We start from the raw sequence: 19692 nt of genomic DNA, 5'->3' as shown, positions 1-19692 counted from the left end.
TTTCTTGATTATACTCGAAAGGCAATAGCAAGATTGACTTATCTAAAAAGGTGGATCTATGGCATCTTGCTTTCTCTTCCGCAATATAATTTTGTTTTCCAGTTTGTGTTTTTAGGACTGTTGTTTAAAGTGTGACTTACCCATGTAAAATGTCCTCCTTTTAATTATTATTGTTTCTTGTCAGAACACTAGCACAATTGGAAGATGATATACCTCCTTGTGAAGCTCAAATGGAACACTGGAAGACGAACTTGGCGATAATGGAATCAAAAGAAAGACAGTATATGCAACAGTATTCTAATTACAAGGCATAATCATATTTTATGTCCCAGTCCCTCTTATATCATTATTTCAACCACTCCATATTAATGCATATTTTGTTCAATTTATTGAACATTGCTTTTATATAATTTGGATTTAAAAAGAAAAGGACTTCTGTGCATTCATTTTTACGAGTTTGTTCATGGCAGGCAATGCTCAATCGTGTGGGCTATAGCCCTGAGATTAGTCATGGAGTGTTGGTAGAAATGGCAGAGCACAGGAAGGACCTGGAGAAGAAAACAAAACCAATCCTTGACACATTAAGAAGCTACCAAGACTTGCCTCCTGTAGTTTCCTGTCTTATATAATATGCAAATTTTCCGTTCCATAATTCTAGTATTGGAGATTGATCTTGAGACTCTTTATTTCATCCAGGACAAGGCTTTGGCGGCATTGGCAATCGAGGATAAGAAGAGGCAATATGCTGCTGCTGAGAAGTACCTTGAAGATGTATTGCAGTCAGCTCTTGCTTCTTCTGAGTGATATCCAACTACTATTAGTGGCTTCCTTTCGTTGACGTTTTGATTTGATATAATTAAATTGAATTTCAAATGTGCTTGACGTCTTGATTATGGTGTTTTTGTTGAAATGATATTACGTCTACTCTTTTGGTCCTTTTGCATTGTCTAGATGCTTTTCTTCGTGTTGTGAAAATTTTCAGGACTGATGATGTTTTCTGTACAGTTGGCAGGAGAACACATTATTTTGATAGAATATCTATAAAAACAAGCGTTACAATTTTTAACTAAAGCTTGAATTCTTATTCAACTGAACCACTTGTTTATCCTCTATTGATGATCAAGTTCCTTGATCTATAGGGATGAATTCATAAGGTACCAACATAATGTGCTATTTTCCTCTGCAGTAATAAGAAATGCTGCAATTTGACTCAATTTTTTGCAAATTTCCTCATTTTAGTTTTGTCTGATTTTCCTCCGTAAGACCAAGAAATGCGTGATTAGACTCATTCTTGCAATTTTCCTCAGGTTTAAGTTTCAGAAATGCATGTGTTCTCTTACTTACGGCTTTAAGTTCTATAATTCATGTGCATTCTCTTCTTGCATATGTTTTCATGAATACACAGATTTTCTACATCTTTCTTATTGAGAGAGAGACTAACTGTTGACTGTGCGAATGTGCCAACATTTACTTTAACAACCCAACCTGACCTCTTAAGAACAAGAAACTTGCGTCTTTGCAGAAATTTCACATTCACCAAGACATTGCAGCTTTATTACCGTAAGGGCATATGTCATGCCTAAACACCTATCACTAGGCAGGTAGAAACACATCGGCTTACCTAACATGTTGAATTGCTCACTGTAGCATTCACCAGAATCTGATATGTCCCTCAACTGGATGAGCCAACTTTTCCAATCCTTAAATAGATAGGAAAGCTGACAGTCTTCTCGAATTTGCCATCTTCATTCCAAGCCCTCTTGAAATCCTCAAGCACATTCTCTGTCAACAATTCCACACCCTTTTCTTTAGCAGTCTGGTAAGCAGACCATGACCTCAAGTATGTGAAGTAGCTCTCCAAGTCCATCACTTTCTCTGAACTAAATCGGAAGGGTCCATTGTGCTCAAGTCCATCAACTGGCTCAAATGGGAAATGGATGGTTTCATATTTCTGGTCAACCAATGCGCGGGGTGATTCCCAGTATGGACCGGCATCAATGGTGTAAAATCTATTGAACAATGAGTCAACAGTAGGGTTAACTTCTGGGACAGTGTAACACCATGCAGCAATAATTCCATTAGGCTTCTTTAGAACCCATTTAACTTGTTGATAGAATGTGGGCAGATCGAACCAGTGCATGGCTTGGGCTATAGTTACCAAATCAAAGCTGGATTCTGATCCAACGTTGTCCTGGAGTTCAGCCATGGACATGCTGGGGGGAGTGCACTGGTACCTTATGTTTGGTAGCTTGGCTGCAAATTCCAGTTGCTTTGGGCTTGTGTCAGTGGCTACCACATTCTTGTAGATATTGGCCAGCTGATCAGGTAATGAAGCTTTTGTGTTAGAACTACAATATTTCAAGAATAAACGGGGAACCTAAAGGAAGAAACGAGGTAAATTTTAGGAGTTTTCAGGAATTTGAGTTTTGGACAGTCACAACATTATGAGGATAATTATCTTTTCTTGATGTTGACTGATTTACCCACAACACACACAGGTATAAAGATTGACATACAAAAACTTACAGATTTGGCAGCTTGGCCGCTTCCAGTGCCAACATCCCATGCAAGGTCATGGGAAAGGGTCTTGGATGCAATGAAATGGAAGAGCTCTTGAGGGTAACTAGGCCTACCAACAGAATACTGCTTTGCCTGCTTAATAAACAGTTGTGCCATATTCACTCTCACTTTTAGATATATCTGTCTTTGCGTGGTCTTGATGAGATGGTGATCCACAAGTTTCAGCATATATTTATAGTGGTTTGTGACCCTTCTTTGGACTGTCGGCAGATGAGTGGGGTCGGGAGGTTCTTGGCAGGCAAGCAAAAGGGCAAACAACTAGGGAAGGTTTATCATCCTCTGTATTCTTGAAATGAAAATATATGAAGGTGATATTACACTTTTAGTCCCACAAGATAGGGGTTTAATATTTTAGTTTTCTGTTTTACGAGATTTTTTTATAGTCCCAAAATTGAGAACACTCAACACATTTAATCTTATGAAATTTTTAAATGATCCTAAAATTGAAAAAATTATACACATTTAGTAATGTGAGTTCCAAAATAATCCGAGAATTGGGAAAACTCGATAGCCCATAGATCCCTTAGAAAAGAGGGCTAAATGTGTTGAGTTTTCTCAATCTTGTAACTATTTTGAATATCATGTAAAGTAGAGAATTGAAAATGTCGAATCTTTTTAATTTTGAGATAATTTTAAAAATTTTGTAAAGTAAATATGTATTGAATCCCTGTGACATTGGAACTAAAATTGTAATTCTGCCACATATTTAGTATAGTATGATTAGAGTGGATTCCCACGTTGACCAGGGTTGGCTGGTGGATTCAGAGTGTTCAAATTCCCAACAGCAGGAGAAGAAAGAGTCGTTTTGTTCATTGGCTGGTGGGTTGAGAGTGTTCAAATTCCCAACAACAAGAGAAGCAAGATTGGTTTTGTTCATTGGATGTTTGGGTTGGGCCTATGCTTGTTTGTTTTTGACATTATCTTCGTCTCCACTTCAAAAGTCAATTAGACCATCAAATACGAGGACTTGATTCTATTACTACGTTGAATTGGCAGCTCATTTGAAAGTTCACTTTATTACATGAATGATTATGAGTGATTTTACATTTGTGGCCTTGATGTATTGATTACATGTTATGCCAAACACCTATGACTATGGCTTTAACAACATGGGAATCAAATCCTCAAATTTGCAGTCTCAGACGTACTTCTAAATTTGGACAACTTTTTATCACTTTGGTAATTGGTCCAAGATTTGCAAACTTACTTAAAATCTTGTCTTCCAAAAATTATCCCAAGATTGTTACTTATGATCACACATATGCATGGTATCATAACTTATAATCTAGTGAAGAAAATGCAAAAAGAAAACAAAAATAGATACAAAATTCTAATTTAAATATAATTTTTCTATCAAAATAAATCTAGAAAGGAGTATTTTTGCGAAGCTAAACAAACCCATATTAATTTTTCAACTCATACAAATTTTGACATAAATGCCCTGAAATTCATTTAATTAATTTATCAATTTAAAGGTTGATTTCCTCACATGTATTAACGTGTAAAGATGTGTAAGGGTAATTTGGTTTTAAAAGAATTATTTGACCTTTAATAAATTAGTAATAAGTCAATGGTAAATATTAATTCTTTATTCATTTTTTTTTTGTTAATATCAACAAATTCGATGAGTTCAACTAATGAAGAAACTTACTTGTTAGACCGAAAGTAAACCTCAAGAGTTTAGATGTAATTTTTGAAACTATAAAAAATACACATATAATTACATCAAATTTGTGTAATAATCCCAAAAATTAAAGATTGATTTCCTTTTCTTAAAGAATATTTAATGATATTGATTCTTTCCATTGAGATATATTTTTCTGTTTCTTTTATGGTTTTCAATTGAGAAATATTTTCTATTTCGTTGGATTTTAGGGTATACTACTTTTTAGGTGGTTTCAGGTGTGCGTAATTTTTGTTGCCTTCAGTTCCACAGACACATACGGACTCCGCACTTCATACTTTCAGAGCCCACCATTTCCCGCTGCAGTAGAATCCGTTGCAGTTGTTGACAAGCCGCGAAGAAAGAAGGGCATTCGATCTTGCTGATTGATTTTCTGTTTTTATCTATCTGTCTTTGAGGTATCGTTGCGATTACTATAGTATTTTTAATCTTTTCTAATGCAAAGTAGGAGGATAAAGAGAATTGGACAATATTGACATTGTTGTACCAAGTGCTGAAAAGGTCGTGTCTTGGGAATAGCATGATGTCCATTTTTGTCGTTGTTTTAGTCTAAATTGAATTTTTGTTGATAATTTTGTGGAAATCATGAGTGGGTTTTCGCGTAAAAAGTGAAAAGATTATCCTTTTTTTCCTTCTTTTGAAGTAAATGTCTTTTTCTGTGATGAACTGAGAACTTACTGGGCAGAAAAGAAAAGCTTTTTATAAACGAAGATCATCTTTTCCTACAAAGCAGCCTTAATGTATCCCATTCCCGTGATACTGCTTCACATTCACAGCAGTGTCAGTGGATCAGACCATTTTCCTTTAAGATATGGTTATTTGATTGGTGCATGCATTGAAACAAATTGCAGATCACAGGGTAATTACAAGAACTAGTTTGTTGAGCAAAAATTTTGAAATGCATGTGGTTCTTGTCTATCACATATGTGCTGTTGTTTTAGAATTATTTCTCATTTTGAGTCTAAGGGTCTTATTTAGGCACTACATATTTGTTAGCTCATAGTTTTGTTCTTGCGTTCAATTTAACATGAGTGTTTGTTTCAGAACATCTAGTTTGAAGTTTTTGTAAGACTAGCGACATCCGCAGAATGGCCAACATTTCACCAATTCCAACTGAATCTTACAATCTTGGTTTCATTGGGGCTGGAAAAATGGCTGAGAGCATTGCCAGAGGCGTGGTCAAATCAGGGGTGTTGCCGGCTTCTCGTATTCGGACCGCACATCGTGGCACGGCTAGGCGTACTGCCTTTGAATCATTTGGTGTCAAAGTTCTGGATGAAAACAGTCAGGTATTCTCTACACTTGGAGGGCTGATATGTGAAAATGTGTGCTTGGTGCATGTGCTTTTCAATACGCGTAGAGACAACAGATTTTGGCAGTGTGATGACATTTAGATTGGATTGGATTTCTGTGATATCTGGTTTCTCACGTTTCAACAAGTATATTCCTCAAGTTTCTATGGTGTGTATCTTTCTGAAAAACAATTTCATCTTCAGTATTATCTTCTAATGCATTGTGTGTGAATGAGAACCTTAGTACCAGAAATTAGAGCATCACGCCTGCTAACATGATATGCTGTTGAGCTCTAATTCTGTTAAGATGAATTAGGCTGATCTTTTATATTTTTATGTTTCTTTACGCCATTGTTAATGTAGAGCTATAAATACTTAAATCATTCATACGCAAACAAAGATTGAAATATTTTCTGGTGGAAATTATTTCCTGAAAGGTTTCTGCATCTTCAGCTGGAATATTTTCGTTAAAAAATCTGCATTGCAACTGGTAGTCTGCAGAAGCCATTGGCAAGGCAATCTTCTAGTCTCAGTACATCATTTATAAAAAAATCAACATCAGTTTGTGATATATGTTATCTTTTAATTGTTAAAATTGTATCTTTCCTGAAAATTATATAAAATCCTTTTCTGGTATTACTTAAGTTCATATTCTGTTCATGATTGGTTAAAGGAACCAATCTTGCCAAACTTCATTTCAGATTGCTGCGTTCTTGATTTGCTTAATATGCCTTTTCATGCATAATGATTTTCCAAGTTATGTGATACATACTTATCTTCAGTGGATCTTGTACCCTTATCAGCTTGAATACTTGGAGTGAGATGCTCCTAAGTGTGCTTACATGAACTCATATAAATTACACTGATATTTTCAATTGAGACTCTGCAGCATTTGTTGTTCTTTAGATAAATTGGCTGTAGAGATTCTGATTAGTTTTATTGAGTAATTCATAACTTGTCATGACCATTTATTCTTCTTCTCCTTCTTCTTCGTCTTCCTTCTTTCCCCTTCCCCTTGTATCTTTCTTTTTGGTGTCTCTCAAAGGCAGGTAGTTCAAGATAGTGATGTGGTTGTATTCTCCGTGAAACCTCAAGTTGGTATGTTCTCTGCCTGGTAGCTGTGGTGTTTGGTACTCTTTGGCTATTTTTTTGCTTATTCCTTGTCTGTTTTTGTGATACTCTTTATTGTCATATCTGTAATATTACTTTTGAAAGTTCCAAACTGCTTTCCTATTGTGAGGATAAGAAATGGTAATGGGTGTCATTTTTGTCATCTGACTACGAGGAATATGATGTGTGTATTAGCGCCTAAGCAATATAAGTTGACAGAACAAGTAATCTGAACAAAAACTCATTATCGAGCTGTTAAAGAAGCCTGTTTCTGTATGTCTATGTTTTTTTTGTCTTTTGTCAATACCTGTCTTTGTTTTTCTTTTCATCTTTCTGGGAGAGGGAGAGGGGCATTGCGAATTTATATGTGAAGGTATGTTTATCTAGTTCTAGACTTCTAGTATAATTGGTCAGTGATTAGGAATCTTCTTGTTTAACTTTCCTCAAGTCAAGTACCACCAGCTACTGTTACTGGCGCTTCATTTTTCTTATTGTTAAGGTAAAAAGAATTGACTAAAATGTGAACTGATTTTTATACAGAACACATTTTTTTCTCCACTCAATGTAGTTTCATGGAACTATATGTCTGTAAAGACATCTACAAGATTTCTGCTTTCATACCTTTTCATCCTTTTGCATCATCTAACCTAATGTTGACAGTGTATGTTTGGCATTGCTAAAGATCTGTTATTCTCTTGATGCTTTTTGAACATATAGTTAAAGATGTGGTGCTGCAGCTGAGGCCACTCCTTTCAGAGAAGAAGCTCTTGGTGTCTGTTGCTGCTGGAGTTAAGCTAAAAGATTTGCAGGTTTGTTAAGTAGAATTCCTTCCGTATTCTGTCCGCCTATATGTGTTGATTACTATAGAGGTGATATCATTTGGCTATGCTTTTGTTTACGCACGTATTACTCCATATTCCTTATTTGCCTTCATAAGCTTTACTTTCTATAGAGTCTTCTGACCCTCGAAAGGTATAATTACCAGCATTCTGAAGTGTTTTAATCCAAACTGTAAATACTTGGCATTCTCTTTTTTTCAAATCCTTATTGCTGCATTTTTATCTGGTTCATCTCTCAATATCCCTATGTATGGACTTGATATATTCAGGAGTGGGCTGGTCACAGCCGGTTTATTAGAGTAATGCCCAACACCCCAGCTGCTGTTGGTGTGGCTGCATCAGGTACACCAATTTCTCTCTTACTTTTCCCACTCCCTTCTTGTTATAACGTCATGTACAAATGATGTAATCTTACTTGCAAATTATCTATGCATAGTTATTGGCCTTGGAGCAGCTGCAACTAAGGATGATGGGGAATTAATTTCTAAATTATTTGGTGCAATTGGCAAAGTATGGACAGCTGATGAGAAACTGTTTGATGCTATCACTGGCCTGAGGTATGCTGCTTGTCCCATGATGCAATCTTGCGAATCTGTATTAGTGTAAGAGTGGCCCGTTTTCTTAAGATAAATATTTCCAATGAACGCCCAGTGGTAGTGGACCAGCGTACATATACTTGGCGATAGAAGCTTTAGCTGATGGAGGTGTGGCTGCTGGTCTCCCTCGGGAACTTGCACTTGGTCTTGCTTCTCAAACTGTAAGCCAGTGCATTTGTTTAGTTGGTCGCTTAACAGTAACATGCCTGTATGAAAATATCATTAGCATTTCCAAAGATTTGAAGTTTGTGGGTTCAATTCTTTTACATTGTACAACGTAGGTATTAGGAGCAGCATCAATGGCAACAAATGGGGGAAAGCATCCTGGCCAGCTGAAAGACGATGTTGCTTCGCCCGGTGGGACAACTATAGCCGGGATTCATGAGTTGGAAAAGGCTGGTTTTCGTGGAATTCTGATGAATGCAGTTGTCGCTGCTGCAAAGCGCAGTCGAGAACTCTCTCAGAGTTAAGTTGATTACAAACTCTCATGGATCAGTTGGTAGATAAGCAACAGTACGCAAAGCTCCAGACCCCTAGTCTTGTTTTCTTTCGAGCTTTCTCATTCTCATCAACTTCCATGGAACACAGCACGATTCATTCTCGCCCTTCTCTGTTTCTCTTCACCAGCTAGGGCTTCAGATGTGTCTAAAATAATGGCTTAATCTGCATCATTTACATTATGAACTTGTTCTTATTCTCTTTTCAATTTTAGGAGGAAGAAGAGTATCCTATTGAAACTATGCTTTTGAATGTTAAAACTGCAGTTGGCTTGTAAATGCTGGAATCAATCAACTGTGGACAATTCCACAAGAGTATATAAACACACAACTATATTATAATTATGAACACACACATCTATATGAGTGGTAATTCGTGGAAGATTTGCAAACTTACTTAAAATATTGTCTTCTAAAAACTATCACATCATTGTTACTTATGATCACACATAAGCATAGTACCATAACTTCAAACCAAAAATTACAAGGAATCTAGTGAAGAAATCGCAAAAAGAAAACAAAAATAGATACAAAATTCTAATTTAAATATATCAAAATAAATCTATAAAGGAGTATTTTTGCGAAGCTAAACAAACCCATATTAACATTTCAGCTCATAAAAATTTTGATATAAAATGCCCCCAAATTCATTTAATTAATTTATCAATTTAAAAAGCCGAATGATTTCTTTTTCCTGTCCGAAAATTAACGGTTGATTTCCTCACATGCATATTAACGTGTAAAGATGCATAAGTGTAATTTGATCATAAAAGAATTATTTGACTTTTAATAAATTAATTTGGAGTAAATATAATATTTTAATTATTTTTTTTAATTCATATCAAACCTTAAGAGTATTAGATGTAATTTTTGAAACTATAAGAAATTTACGTATAATTACACTAATTTCAAAAGAGAAGAGGGTAATAATCCCATAAATTAAAGATTGATTTCCTCTTCTTAAAGATTATTTAATGATATTGATTCTTTCTATTATATTTTTTTGCTATAATACTTCATTTTCCATCCAAGGTATAACAAAAGAGGGTTAGGTGTAAACGTTGAATTTTTTGAAAAGTGTAAGTGTAATTTTAATTTTTTTTTAGAAGAAAATGTAATTTCATATTTTTAAAGGAGATATAAGTACAATTAACCCATTAATTAAATATGTATCCACACACTAAAGTTTAATTAACCTTTAAATGTTTATAAAGTTTTCACACATAGGTATTCTAAGTGTTCCGTAACTTAGGTCATTTGATATTTTTATACTTTAACTTTTTAGAGAAGCATTTTGATCCTGCATTGTTCTTTTATTTTCATTACTCTAGTCATTTTTCTTGTCGGAGTTCACCTACACTGGTAAGAAAGATAAACTCTCACGAAAAAAAAAAAAACTAAAATGATGAAAATTAAAATGATGTAGGAGCAAAATACTACTTCAAAAAGTTAAAAGACGAAAATACTGGCAAAAATGAGCCAATAGGAATAGTAGCCCGAACTTTAAAAAATCACATGACACTACAAGAAATATAACATTTAACAAAATTAATTGTCATGATTAAAAATGAATATCTGTGGTAAAATATCGTTAACCCTAGCGAGCGTCTTTTAGAAAAACACTACCTCACGTGCTAAAAATACAATTGGATAAGTATTTTTCGCCTCTCAATGACCAAACTACCCCTGTCTTCCCTAAATAATCGCAAAAACCCAATTATAATAGTTGGGGGCGGCGGAGGGCATGGGTTTGGGGTTGGGGGGTGAGGGGCACTAGGTGTGTATTCCCCGAATAGGGACGTGATTGGCAGCAAGATTTGGACAGCCCTAGTGCTCTTCTGCAATTCACACACACATAGTTTGTAATAATAAGAGATAATCAGAGATAATCACACTTCACTTTTCTCAAATTTGGTGTAATTATATTTTTGTAATTTAAAAAATTATATCTAACATTTTTTATATTTACTTTCATCCAATCAATAAGTCTCTACATTAGTCAAAATTCACTGAATTTGCTGATATTAATAAAAAAAAAACTAAATGAAAATTGATATTTATCCTTGATTAACTGATTACTAGACCTATTGTATGTCAAACAGTTTTTTCTGGATGAAACTACCCTTATAACGATGAAAATATATTTTTTTACATACATTAATATGAAGGTAATTTGGTTATAAAAAAATATTTTACCAGCAATAAGTCAGTAATAAGTCAATTGGAGGTTAATATAATTTTTATTTTTATTTTTTTGATTAATATCAGCAAATTTGATAAATTTTAACTAATGGGTGGACTTATTTGTTAGATAGAAACAAACTCCAGAGATAGTATATGTAATTTTTTAAACTATGAAAAATTTATGTATAACTACACCAAATATTTGGGGATGAGAGTGTTACTTTCCTTAAGAATAATTGAACCTGTGGGGACAAACATTAACAGGGACAGCTCCAGTAGTGGAGTAATGGATCAAAAGCCACCCTTTTTCATATGCTAGCATAATTGAATACGAATATTTTTAGACCCACTTTACTATTACGAGTGAAGACATACATGTCTGCAATATCATAGATGCTTATATAAATACATACAAATTACCCACCGATACAGCTGTAAAGACATCCAGTGAAAGACTGAAGGTCAATAGAAACTCGATGCTCCATATACACCCATGGCCCAACCACTGTTTAGAACAGAGCCTGCAGATCCACCACCTGCATAGTCCATAGGTTCTTGTTCTGATACATCAAGTGCAACAGAAATCTGATGAAAATAGCACAGGGAATGCAGTTTGTCATGCTTTATGATCCACAACTTCAACTGCTATTATATATGCCAGAGCACAAAACTAAAAAGAATGCTGAAATAATGAACTTTTGGCAAATACATATAATCTTATTCATCATACTAGAGCCAAATACACATTAAGTACGGAATTACCATCATCTCAAGATTCTTTTTCAGGACCACTTCCGCATGTCGAAACCTTGCCAATTTTTTCACACAATAACTATTCACTAACCGTCGGCTTGGTATCCAAGCCAATTTTTCAATAACCAGAATGCATAAGAATTATAATCAGTCAATTGTTCTTCACTGGATGGATTGTGTAGTAAGTTTGGAGAAAAGTGAGGCAGAGAAGTAGTGTTGCGGCAAAGAGAGCAATAGCAGTCCAGGGACTGCGAAAGTAAGTGTGAATCAGGTCAGCCATCCATGTCTTGGCCTTGCTACTGCAGTGCTCTTCAATTCTCGTTTTCACATCTAGAAAAAGACCACAATTGTTGACTCCATACGTGTCGATCTGTTTGTACATTTTGAGCACTTCCTCGTCGCTCCCCAGGCAGCTAAACAGTATTCCCTTTTCTCGCAGCTCTTTAACATCTCTTGGGGTCTCAAGCAGTGATTTCATGAAGTTCACATAAGATATTACATCACAATCCGTATCAATTTCTGGCGACATTTCAAAGGCCATCATATTGGAGAAGAACACCATGGAATTGTTAGTGACAAACCAGATGGGAAGCTGAAGAAGTCCGTAGAAAGGATAGGAGTGGAATCTGACGTCCGTCAAACAATTAGAACTCGGCCGGAAGTGAATGCCCTTTGCTTTGAGATCTGTGACAGAATAAAACGGGCGGCTTTCCATTTTGAACATGCTCTGGGAGCTGATCTTCCGCTTCCATCTTTTCCATCTAAAACCAAGAAGTCGAGGAAGAAAGCGAGGTTGATCCCTGATGAATTCTTTCCCTTGTCCGAGGAGTGTTGTTCGATGGGCTTCAAGAAGGTGAAGGGGCTCACTTCCATTGTCATTGTCCCAAGGAATTTGTGTCAGCCTATCATCCCCAAAGTTCATAAAACTCAAGAACTTATAGAACAGTGCTTCTCCTTCATCTTTATCATATTTTAGACCAATCAAATACCTGATAATCCATAATGGGATCTGATTCTCAAGCATGAGGAAATCACGGAACATGAATGAAACTAAGGACATGCCAAGAGGATGATATTCGTTCTCATCCTCCAGCTCCATATAGTGTAAGATGAAGCAGGCATCACTGAGGACCATTTCAGCCAATGCCTCGTCATTAAACTCATTCGTCGATCCTTCCTCATAGTAACTCCTGATTTCATCTATTTGCTCCAAGATCTTGTTGAAAAAGAAGCTTTTGTCCTTGGCAACACTGCCTGAGACGAACCTGTTAAGAATCTCGGCCTTGAATTCCTCCACCTGGCGAAACTGTGGTCGCCCATGGTGGTAGGGACCAAGTGAAAGAACCACTGGATCATAGACATGCTCCATGTTTGCACGCAGTGGTGGTGGCACCTTGTAAATTCTCCGCCGGCGCACCTGAGATTCTGTAGTTGTCTTAGCTGATGGAATCAGAATACTGACTTCAGGTGGAGAAGCTTCTTCTCTTTCTTCGTTAGCAACACTTCGAAATTCTTGTTCTGAGACTGAGTTGTCTGCCATTGACATACTAACTAGACAGAACTGGCCACAAGAAAACAGAGTAAGAGCAGACCTCTTTTTACCAGGTGCTTGAACTTAAAGAAGTAAGATATCTTTTATAGTGCTTGAAGCTGATTTTTCTTAGTTCACATTTTGATTAATTTCATTATGAAGTTAGGACATACTGAAAAGTGACATTTGATAGCTTGGCCCAACACAAGATTTGCTTATCATAAAAGATATCACCATTTCCTTTTCACATGCTCCTATTGTTGTTCTGGACGTTACCATTATTGTCGGACATTTACGGACAATGTCTCAAATTTATGAAAAGTCTCTTTCTAAAAGTACTCTTTAAATGAAAATGTGACACTACTTTTACGCTATCTTCATGAAAATATTCAGAACCTTCGAATTTTCAATCCTCTCATGAATTGCAAATTAAAACAAAAATTGATCATGATGGATATATATATGGTGATGGAAAAAAGAGAATTGGGATGTGATTGCCACCAAGATTTGGACATCCATGTGCTCTCCTGTAATTCACACAAACATATCAAAAAGCTTTTTTTTGTGCTTGCACTAGTAATTGTACCTGAGGGGTTAAAAGTTGAAAAGGACAACTCTAACTCAAGTAAATGTGAGTAATGCATCAAAAGGTACGCTTTAGCATGACTGGAAACGGATTTTTTGCAACTTGAAGGTCAAGTTAGAAATTCCATGTTCCATATAAGCCCAACAATTATTTAGATGGGGACAGAGCAAGGGAATCCACCATTGGATAGTCCATAAAATTTTTCTCTGTTAAAATGAAGTGCAATAGATACCTGATTTGAACCACAGGAAACAAAAACTAATATGCAAGTCTCTTTGTTTCTTTCTTTTCTGGTACTCATCATCTCAAAGCAACAAGTTGTATTGCAGATTCAATCTACAGAATTTCCATGAGATAAGATACACAAGGATGATGTACCTCATAATAGCTCCAGCTTCAAACTAAAATGAAATTATGAAATCTGTCGAAACATTTGCAGTGTCAGATAAACTGCTGGCCTTTTCAACCGGAGAATGGCTTTGGTCTTTCTTTTCAAAGTGGTTTTATTAAAGAACAATCTGCAAAGGGAAAGATCCGTTAGAAAAGAAGTTTATGAAGAAAATATTTACAAATAAAAGGCATGATAGAGACTTGATGACTTAGGCATTATTGTACTTTCTGCAAGCAGTGAGGTTGATTGGTTAAAACTTGTCTTCAAGTTGGGAAGACTTCCAACACGGAGCACATCATTGGAGCCTTAAATACATAAACAGTGGAAGACTTGCTAGCCTATAATGGTTTCAATCTCCTGCACCATGGCCAGCCACAGCTTTTAATTGATGTTAAAGCATACTTGCTTGCTGGCTGTAAAACACTCAAATGATGTTGATTATCGTTAGTCGGCCATCCAGTCAATGATATGATAAATGTCTCATACAATTCTAGGAAATATAGGCTTAGGGCTTAAAAGAAAGTTTCAACATAAATTGCTGCTTGCTCCAATCTTAAATTTATTCCAAGGCATACCAGTGGAAGCTGCAATCCTTGCCGGTTTGCTTACCTGCAGCCATATATGAATTTAAAGCTCAGCATCTTCTAATTTTAATCTTCTTTTTGGAAGGAACTGGCATCCTTGTATGATCTGCTGATGTACAAGGCACAGTCCGAACTTAATATGCAGCAAAATTACTCCAAAACCGATTAGTCTGAATGTAAATGCTCCTTTTACTATTGCATTTCAGAGAAGTGCGACTAACAGCTAAATCACTCCAAAACCGATTAATCTGAATGTAAATGCTCCTTTTACTATTGCATTTCAGCAAACTGGAACTAACTGTTGTCTCACTAGTCAACTATCAACAAGGACAGAAATGCTAAATCACGGCATTCTTCCCCACCTATGATGCTACCAGTAATCATTACATGAACATACTCCTCCTTTGAAATGGTGAAACCGATTCCTATCCCTCACAATTATTTCTCGATTATAAACTGTTGATATCAGCTTACTAGCCTGATGACAATCTTTACAGACACGCAAGTTCTTTGTGATACGAATAGTTTCACCAGGTTTAGTTTTTAACAACCCAAAGGCAATAGCTAGCTTCTCGCTGTGGTAGTGCAATGGATTCTCTGTTTCCTCCTCACAGATATCATACAACATTCCATCTGTGTCTGGCACATAACCTAGATCTTTAATACGGACCAACATCTCTTCAAGTTTGGCATATATCTCTGTAGCCTGTGGATGAGTTCTTCCACCAGCAATAAACTCGCTGACAGTACCTTCCAATTCTATCATAGAAAAACCAGCTACCTTTTTAACTCCTCTATCATTCATCAACTTCCGAATGTTCGCAACATCTTCCCATCTACCAGCTTTCGCATAGAGATTGGCCAACAACACATAGCGCCCACTATTATTGGGCTCTAGTTCAATCACTTGCCTCCCTATTTCCTCTGCCATATCACTATTCCCATGGATTCTACAAGCCCCAAGAAAAGCACCTAAAACACCAACATCAGGTCTGAATGGCATTTCATTTATAACTTTCCTCGCTTCCTCTAGCATTCCAGCCCTTCCCAGCAAATCTACCAAACATCCATAATGCTCCATTCCTGCAGCAATGCCATAAACTTCAGTCATGTAAGAAAAATAATACTTTCCTTCTTCTACCAAACCTGAATGTGCACAAGCACCAAGCACATTAACAAACGTGACATAATCAGGGGTCACCATAGTTTCCGCCTCCATTTTTTTCAGAAGCTCAATGGCAGCCTTGCCTTTACCATGCATTGCAAACCCTCCAATCATACAATTCCAAGATGAAACACCTTTACTAGACAATCCATTGAATACCTCAACGGCCTTATCAAGACATCCACATTTACAGTACATATCCAAAATTGTCGTTGCCAGCTTGGGATCCACTTCGATTGCACTACTCCTAATATAATCATATATCCACTCACCTTGCTCCAATGCACCAAGCCCTGTACAAGCTGACAACATACTTGCAGCCACAAAGTTATCCATTGCTACATTTTCTTTTCTCATCCTTTCAAACAAATTAAACGCTTCGCGGAACCTATTATTCTGCACATGAGCCGCAATCACAGCATTCCATGCAGCCGAATTTTTAATGGGCAATGACTCAAAGACGACAAACGCTTCATCAACACATCCCCAACGTGAATAACCACTGATCAATGTAGTCCAAGAAACATCATCCTTCTTATCCAAACTATCAAACACTCTCTTTGCTTCCTCCAAAGATTTAAAATTCACATACATATGGATCAAATTGTTCTGACAAAACGAATCCTCGGAGAACCCAAGTTTTATCACGTGAGCATGCACCTGCTTCGCTTCTTTAACAGCATTGTCGACGCAACAAGCTCGTATTACAGGAGGGAAAGAAAACTTATTCGGGGTGACGAATTTTTCAAGCATGTGAGCATACAAGACAATGCAGTCTCTATACAACCGTGCTTCCAGATAGCCTCTGAACATAGTATTATATATAAAAGCATCTGGGTGGGGCAATGAAGCGAACACCTTGAGGGCATAGTTCAAGTCCCCGGATTCTGACAGCGCACAGAACCTAATAACACGGCCCATGGCGTCATTGTCGGAGGAGAGACCCAGCTTGATGATGTGGGCGTGGTGTTGTTTGAGCTCGGCCATGGTTGAGCAAGACTGTAGATTCTTGAATGGCGTGGCCTTGGCCGTGGATATGGACGGCGTGGCTGTGGCTGGAAGCAATTGGACCGAAGACATGGGACCCTACCGTTGGAGTCTACAAGTACAACTCCCTACTAATGACCGGAAATATTTATAACATCTAATCTAATATATCTTAAAATCTTTATTTTCTTTTATATAAAAAAAAATCAAGAAAACAAAGGAAATCCAATCAAAGAAGAAGAAAAATAATTTACATAGATAATAATAATAATAATATTAATAATAACAATTTATACAGTAATAATAAGAATAAATTACATTGACATTCTAGTAACTCTGAGCAAATTAGGAATAGTCAACTTTGAGAATTGGACAGTTTCATTGACCGAATTATAGTCCAGAAAAGCGTCCTAAGTTAGGTTTATATACACAAACAAACCCTGCAATTTGCAAAATTAGAAATACACTTCTTGAGTTTGTAGGTATAATTACAACTACATCTCTTATTCAAATACAAAAGCTTACAGTAACATACTTCAAATTACATTTATAATTTTATAAAAAGTAAAAAGTATTTGCATATTTGGACATAAAATCAACTGAATGTCAATATAATTTACCTAGTGATAATGTAAGTTACAGCTTTAATGATTGAAAAAGCAATTATTGATAGAATAATGCTATATATTATAGTTAAAATATAGGGATAATTATAATTAAACACCCCTCTAAAAATATGAACTATATTTTTTCTCAAAAAATGAAATCACATTTACACCTTCTTCAAAAATTGTTGGTTTACTCCTAACTCCAAACAATTAATAATTAAAAATACAGAAGAAAGGAGAAAAGCAAAGAAGGGAGTCCTTCAACTTATGACAAAAGAAAGAAGCAAACAACTGAGGCAATCCCATAAGGCACAGACACAGTCTAAATCTTAACAGGCACAAACCAGATTGAAAATTTCAGTCACATGCAGATATTTACAAGAAAGAAAGTACATCATCCTTAGTTCGGAACTGTAAGTAGTACGTTTTTTGGTTTATCTCATATTGAATGATCTGCATGAAGAAAGGCTGAGTTTGCAAGGAGAATGATGACCCGACAACGTTTCACATATCCTCAGCCGTTGCCTTGGCGTGCTCATCGACCTCGACTTGGCCTTAGCAGATTCTGTGGCAGCCATGTATGCTGGGAAAACCGGTGAGTCGGGTAGGGATCCGTCGTCTCCTATTGATTTCTGTTTCACGTGACAAAACGATCTCCTCGGTAGTGAAAATGGCGAGCTTAAATCCTCTATTGTTTCCTGTTTACGTGCACCTCTCAGCCTCAGTTGTCCCAGCCTGCTTGTGTCAACTGATATAGTATTTGAATGAGGTAAAGACTTCAACCTCTCTGTTTCTTCATGTTTTTCTGCCTCTAGTTCTGTGTATCGGTCAAACCGGCTGCTCCTTCTGCTTTCTTTCAGGGTCATTGATTCTTGTAGGAATTGCTCGTTTCGTCTCTCCTGGAAGAGAAAATAATGACACCATCAATTTCATTCATCGTTCATTTAAACATATCAGCAGTAAGAGCAGAATCAAAATTTACCCGATATGAGAACGAATACTGCTTCATCCGCTCCCGTCTAGCAATCGCTTCCTGCTTTCTTAGATACAAGGCTTCCTTTGAAACCAAGCTCAAATCCCAACTCCTGTCGGCGTTGGAGTGAAGCTGCCAAGGGACAGAACACAATAACGTTTTCCACTACAGTGCAACAACTCAACTCAATCATCAAGTATGAGGCCAACGGTTAGTAAATGCAAATCATTCAGGAGACTTGAGAAGTTGAAATTTGAATGGTTAAGTTAAAATTTGGAAAGAATTATAAGTAGCCAGATACTATGCAAACTTGCAAGAAGTAAACCAGGAAGAAATTACCTTTAGTTCTTCAGATTTCAGCCCTTCCTTTTGGTTCTGTCTGTTTTCACCATAAGTAAAATAATCGAGCAGAGTCCGAATTCTCCTTCTATGTACTAACTGATGATGTTCTTTTGAGAACAAAGAAAGGGATGCTAGTTTCTTGATGACACTCCTCCTCACGAGCTCGCCACGAGCCACTGCCTGAAGCTTCACGATACCTTTAATTGCACTTAGTGCTTTCCTTGCCTGCATAAATCCCATTTAAAGTTTCAATCTACAAAGGTCATCTTAATGAGCGATTCTACAATACCACATCATCTATCCAATTTGTTGCAGCAAACCAGCTACATGATTTTGACGTAAAACCGACCCTCGTCAAAGGTGATTCTACAATGAGCTGAGTGAAAAGTCCAGTCTGCTTACCAGTGTGGCGGTGTTGGTGGGTAGTTTCACCACCCGCCACCTCAAAATCAATGACTCTTATCGAATCAAGAATATTCGGTAGCATAACACCTACATTCTTGCGGCACTACATCGTGCAGCCGCTACATACAATACTAATTCGAAAATTGGAAAAGATCTTGGTTTGTAGTTCATGAAGAAACCACTTTAAGTGCATTCCAAAAATCTAGGTTGATCATAGCAATCTTTCCTGAGAGTTGGTGTAATTAGTGACTGTACGCGTTCCACTTTTAGAATTACCGTATCCTCCCTCCAAGTTTTTGTAAAGACGGATTAAAGGTCATCTTCATATTATGCATCCCTTCTAAAGAACTGTCAAATGAGTGAATCTTTCCCTCAACAACTAAGCCAAAGAAATGGATAAATACACTTTAGGAAAGACTCACAAGATATCCCCGAAAAGCAGTTTGAATTCTGACAGCTGCTAAGTGCTGATTCATCCTTTCGACTTGACATGGGAAACTAGTAAGCCTCACCACTTCAGCTGCAGCATTAGCGGCCGCGACAGCGGCTTTTTCTGCAGCCGCTGTGGCTATGGCGAACGCCCCC

At 36.7% G+C, this 19692-nt stretch overlaps 6 protein-coding genes across 10 annotated transcripts in view; 2 read left to right on the top strand and 4 right to left on the bottom strand.

The window, feature by feature from the left end:
- LOC105162588 (AUGMIN subunit 1-like) overlaps positions 1–1532 on the top strand; it is a gene marked incomplete in the record, with an annotated part of 3030 nt that extends 1498 nt beyond the window's left edge. Inside the window, 4 exon segments of the mRNA XM_011080657.2 lie at positions 2–50; positions 185–308; positions 471–608; positions 697–1532. Of these exon segments, the coding sequence (XP_011078959.1) occupies positions 2–50; positions 185–308; positions 471–608; positions 697–804 (419 nt within the window).
- Positions 1448–2745, bottom strand: LOC105162586 (putative methyltransferase DDB_G0268948). 2 transcript variants are annotated; one of them, XM_011080654.2, is made up of 2 exons: positions 2527–2745; positions 1448–2377 (listed from the first exon to the last, which is right to left on the bottom strand). In XM_011080654.2, exons 1-2 carry the CDS (start codon positions 2674–2676, stop codon positions 1673–1675), a joined length of 855 nt encoding a protein of 284 aa, XP_011078956.2. In that variant the 5' UTR covers positions 2677–2745; the 3' UTR covers positions 1448–1672. The 2 variants fall into 2 exon arrangements, with proteins under 2 accessions (XP_011078956.2, XP_011078957.2); XM_011080655.2 differs by having other exon boundaries at positions 1448–2317; positions 2527–2742.
- On the top strand, positions 4430–8935 carry LOC105162585 (pyrroline-5-carboxylate reductase). 2 transcript variants are annotated; one of them, XM_011080652.2, is made up of 8 exons: positions 4430–4662; positions 5309–5553; positions 6606–6654; positions 7384–7475; positions 7775–7847; positions 7942–8062; positions 8157–8262; positions 8383–8934. In XM_011080652.2, exons 2-8 carry the CDS (start codon positions 5353–5355, stop codon positions 8569–8571), a joined length of 831 nt encoding a protein of 276 aa, XP_011078954.1. In that variant the 5' UTR covers positions 4430–4662; positions 5309–5352; the 3' UTR covers positions 8572–8934. The 2 variants fall into 2 exon arrangements, with proteins under 2 accessions (XP_011078954.1, XP_011078955.1); XM_011080653.2 differs by lacking the exon at positions 4430–4662 and adding an exon at positions 4969–5123 and having other exon boundaries at positions 8383–8935.
- On the bottom strand, positions 11615–13841 carry LOC105162581 (UPF0481 protein At3g47200-like). The gene has a single exon (XM_011080644.2). It carries the CDS (start codon positions 13079–13081, stop codon positions 11687–11689), a length of 1395 nt encoding a protein of 464 aa, XP_011078946.1. The 5' UTR covers positions 13082–13841; the 3' UTR covers positions 11615–11686.
- LOC105162582 (pentatricopeptide repeat-containing protein At5g66520) lies at positions 12962–16943 on the bottom strand. Of its 3 annotated transcripts, XM_011080647.2 has the most exons (4): positions 14619–16943; positions 14268–14456; positions 14031–14170; positions 12962–13096 (listed from the first exon to the last, which is right to left on the bottom strand). In XM_011080647.2, exon 1 carries the CDS (start codon positions 16870–16872, stop codon positions 14998–15000), a length of 1875 nt encoding a protein of 624 aa, XP_011078949.1. In that variant the 5' UTR covers positions 16873–16943; the 3' UTR covers positions 12962–13096; positions 14031–14170; positions 14268–14456; positions 14619–14997. The 3 variants fall into 3 exon arrangements, with proteins under 3 accessions (XP_011078949.1, XP_011078948.1, XP_011078947.1); XM_011080646.2 differs by having other exon boundaries at positions 14244–16943; XM_011080645.2 differs by having other exon boundaries at positions 14268–16943.
- On the bottom strand, positions 17579–19676 carry LOC105162580 (protein IQ-DOMAIN 14-like). The gene is made up of 4 exons (XM_011080643.2): positions 19530–19676; positions 18700–18927; positions 18370–18492; positions 17579–18286 (listed from the first exon to the last, which is right to left on the bottom strand). Exons 1-4 carry the CDS (start codon positions 19581–19583, stop codon positions 17822–17824), a joined length of 870 nt encoding a protein of 289 aa, XP_011078945.1. The 5' UTR covers positions 19584–19676; the 3' UTR covers positions 17579–17821.

The sequence above is a fragment of the Sesamum indicum genome, linkage group LG5 (genome assembly GCF_000512975.1).
Source record: "Sesamum indicum cultivar Zhongzhi No. 13 linkage group LG5, S_indicum_v1.0, whole genome shotgun sequence".
Lineage (NCBI taxonomy): Eukaryota > Viridiplantae > Streptophyta > Magnoliopsida > Lamiales > Pedaliaceae > Sesamum > Sesamum indicum.
Note: the sequence above shows the minus strand (reverse complement) of the source record. Positions and strands in the feature narration are given on the sequence as shown.

Bases quoted from the DNA above. Each gene is read 5' to 3' on its own strand.
- LOC105162581 (XM_011080644.2), bottom strand. From the start codon at position 13,081: ATGTCAATGGCAGACAACTCAGTCTCAGAACAAGAATTTCGAAGTGTT.
- LOC105162582 (XM_011080646.2), bottom strand. From the start codon at position 16,872: ATGTCTTCGGTCCAATTGCTTCCAGCCACAGCCACGCCGTCCATATCC.
- LOC105162586 (XM_011080654.2), bottom strand. From the start codon at position 2,676: ATGGCACAACTGTTTATTAAGCAGGCAAAGCAGTATTCTGTTGGTAGG. The intron at 2,378-2,526 runs GTAAGTTTTTGT...TTCTTCCTTTAG, and splicing joins GCGGCCAAGCTGCCAAATCT to GTTCCCCGTTTATTCTTGAA.
- LOC105162580 (XM_011080643.2), bottom strand. From the start codon at position 19,583: ATGAATCAGCACTTAGCAGCTGTCAGAATTCAAACTGCTTTTCGGGGA. The intron at 18,928-19,529 runs GTGAGTCTTTCC...GGATTTATGCAG, and splicing joins CTGCTTTTCGGGGATATCTT to GCAAGGAAAGCACTAAGTGC. The intron at 18,287-18,369 runs GTAAATTTTGAT...TTTCTCTTCCAG, and splicing joins AGTATTCGTTCTCATATCGG to GAGAGACGAAACGAGCAATT.
- LOC105162585 (XM_011080653.2), top strand. From the start codon at position 5,353: ATGGCCAACATTTCACCAATTCCAACTGAATCTTACAATCTTGGTTTC. The intron at 5,554-6,605 runs GTATTCTCTACA...TCTCAAAGGCAG, and splicing joins TTCTGGATGAAAACAGTCAG to GTAGTTCAAGATAGTGATGT. The intron at 8,263-8,382 runs GTAAGCCAGTGC...TGTACAACGTAG, and splicing joins TTGGTCTTGCTTCTCAAACT to GTATTAGGAGCAGCATCAAT.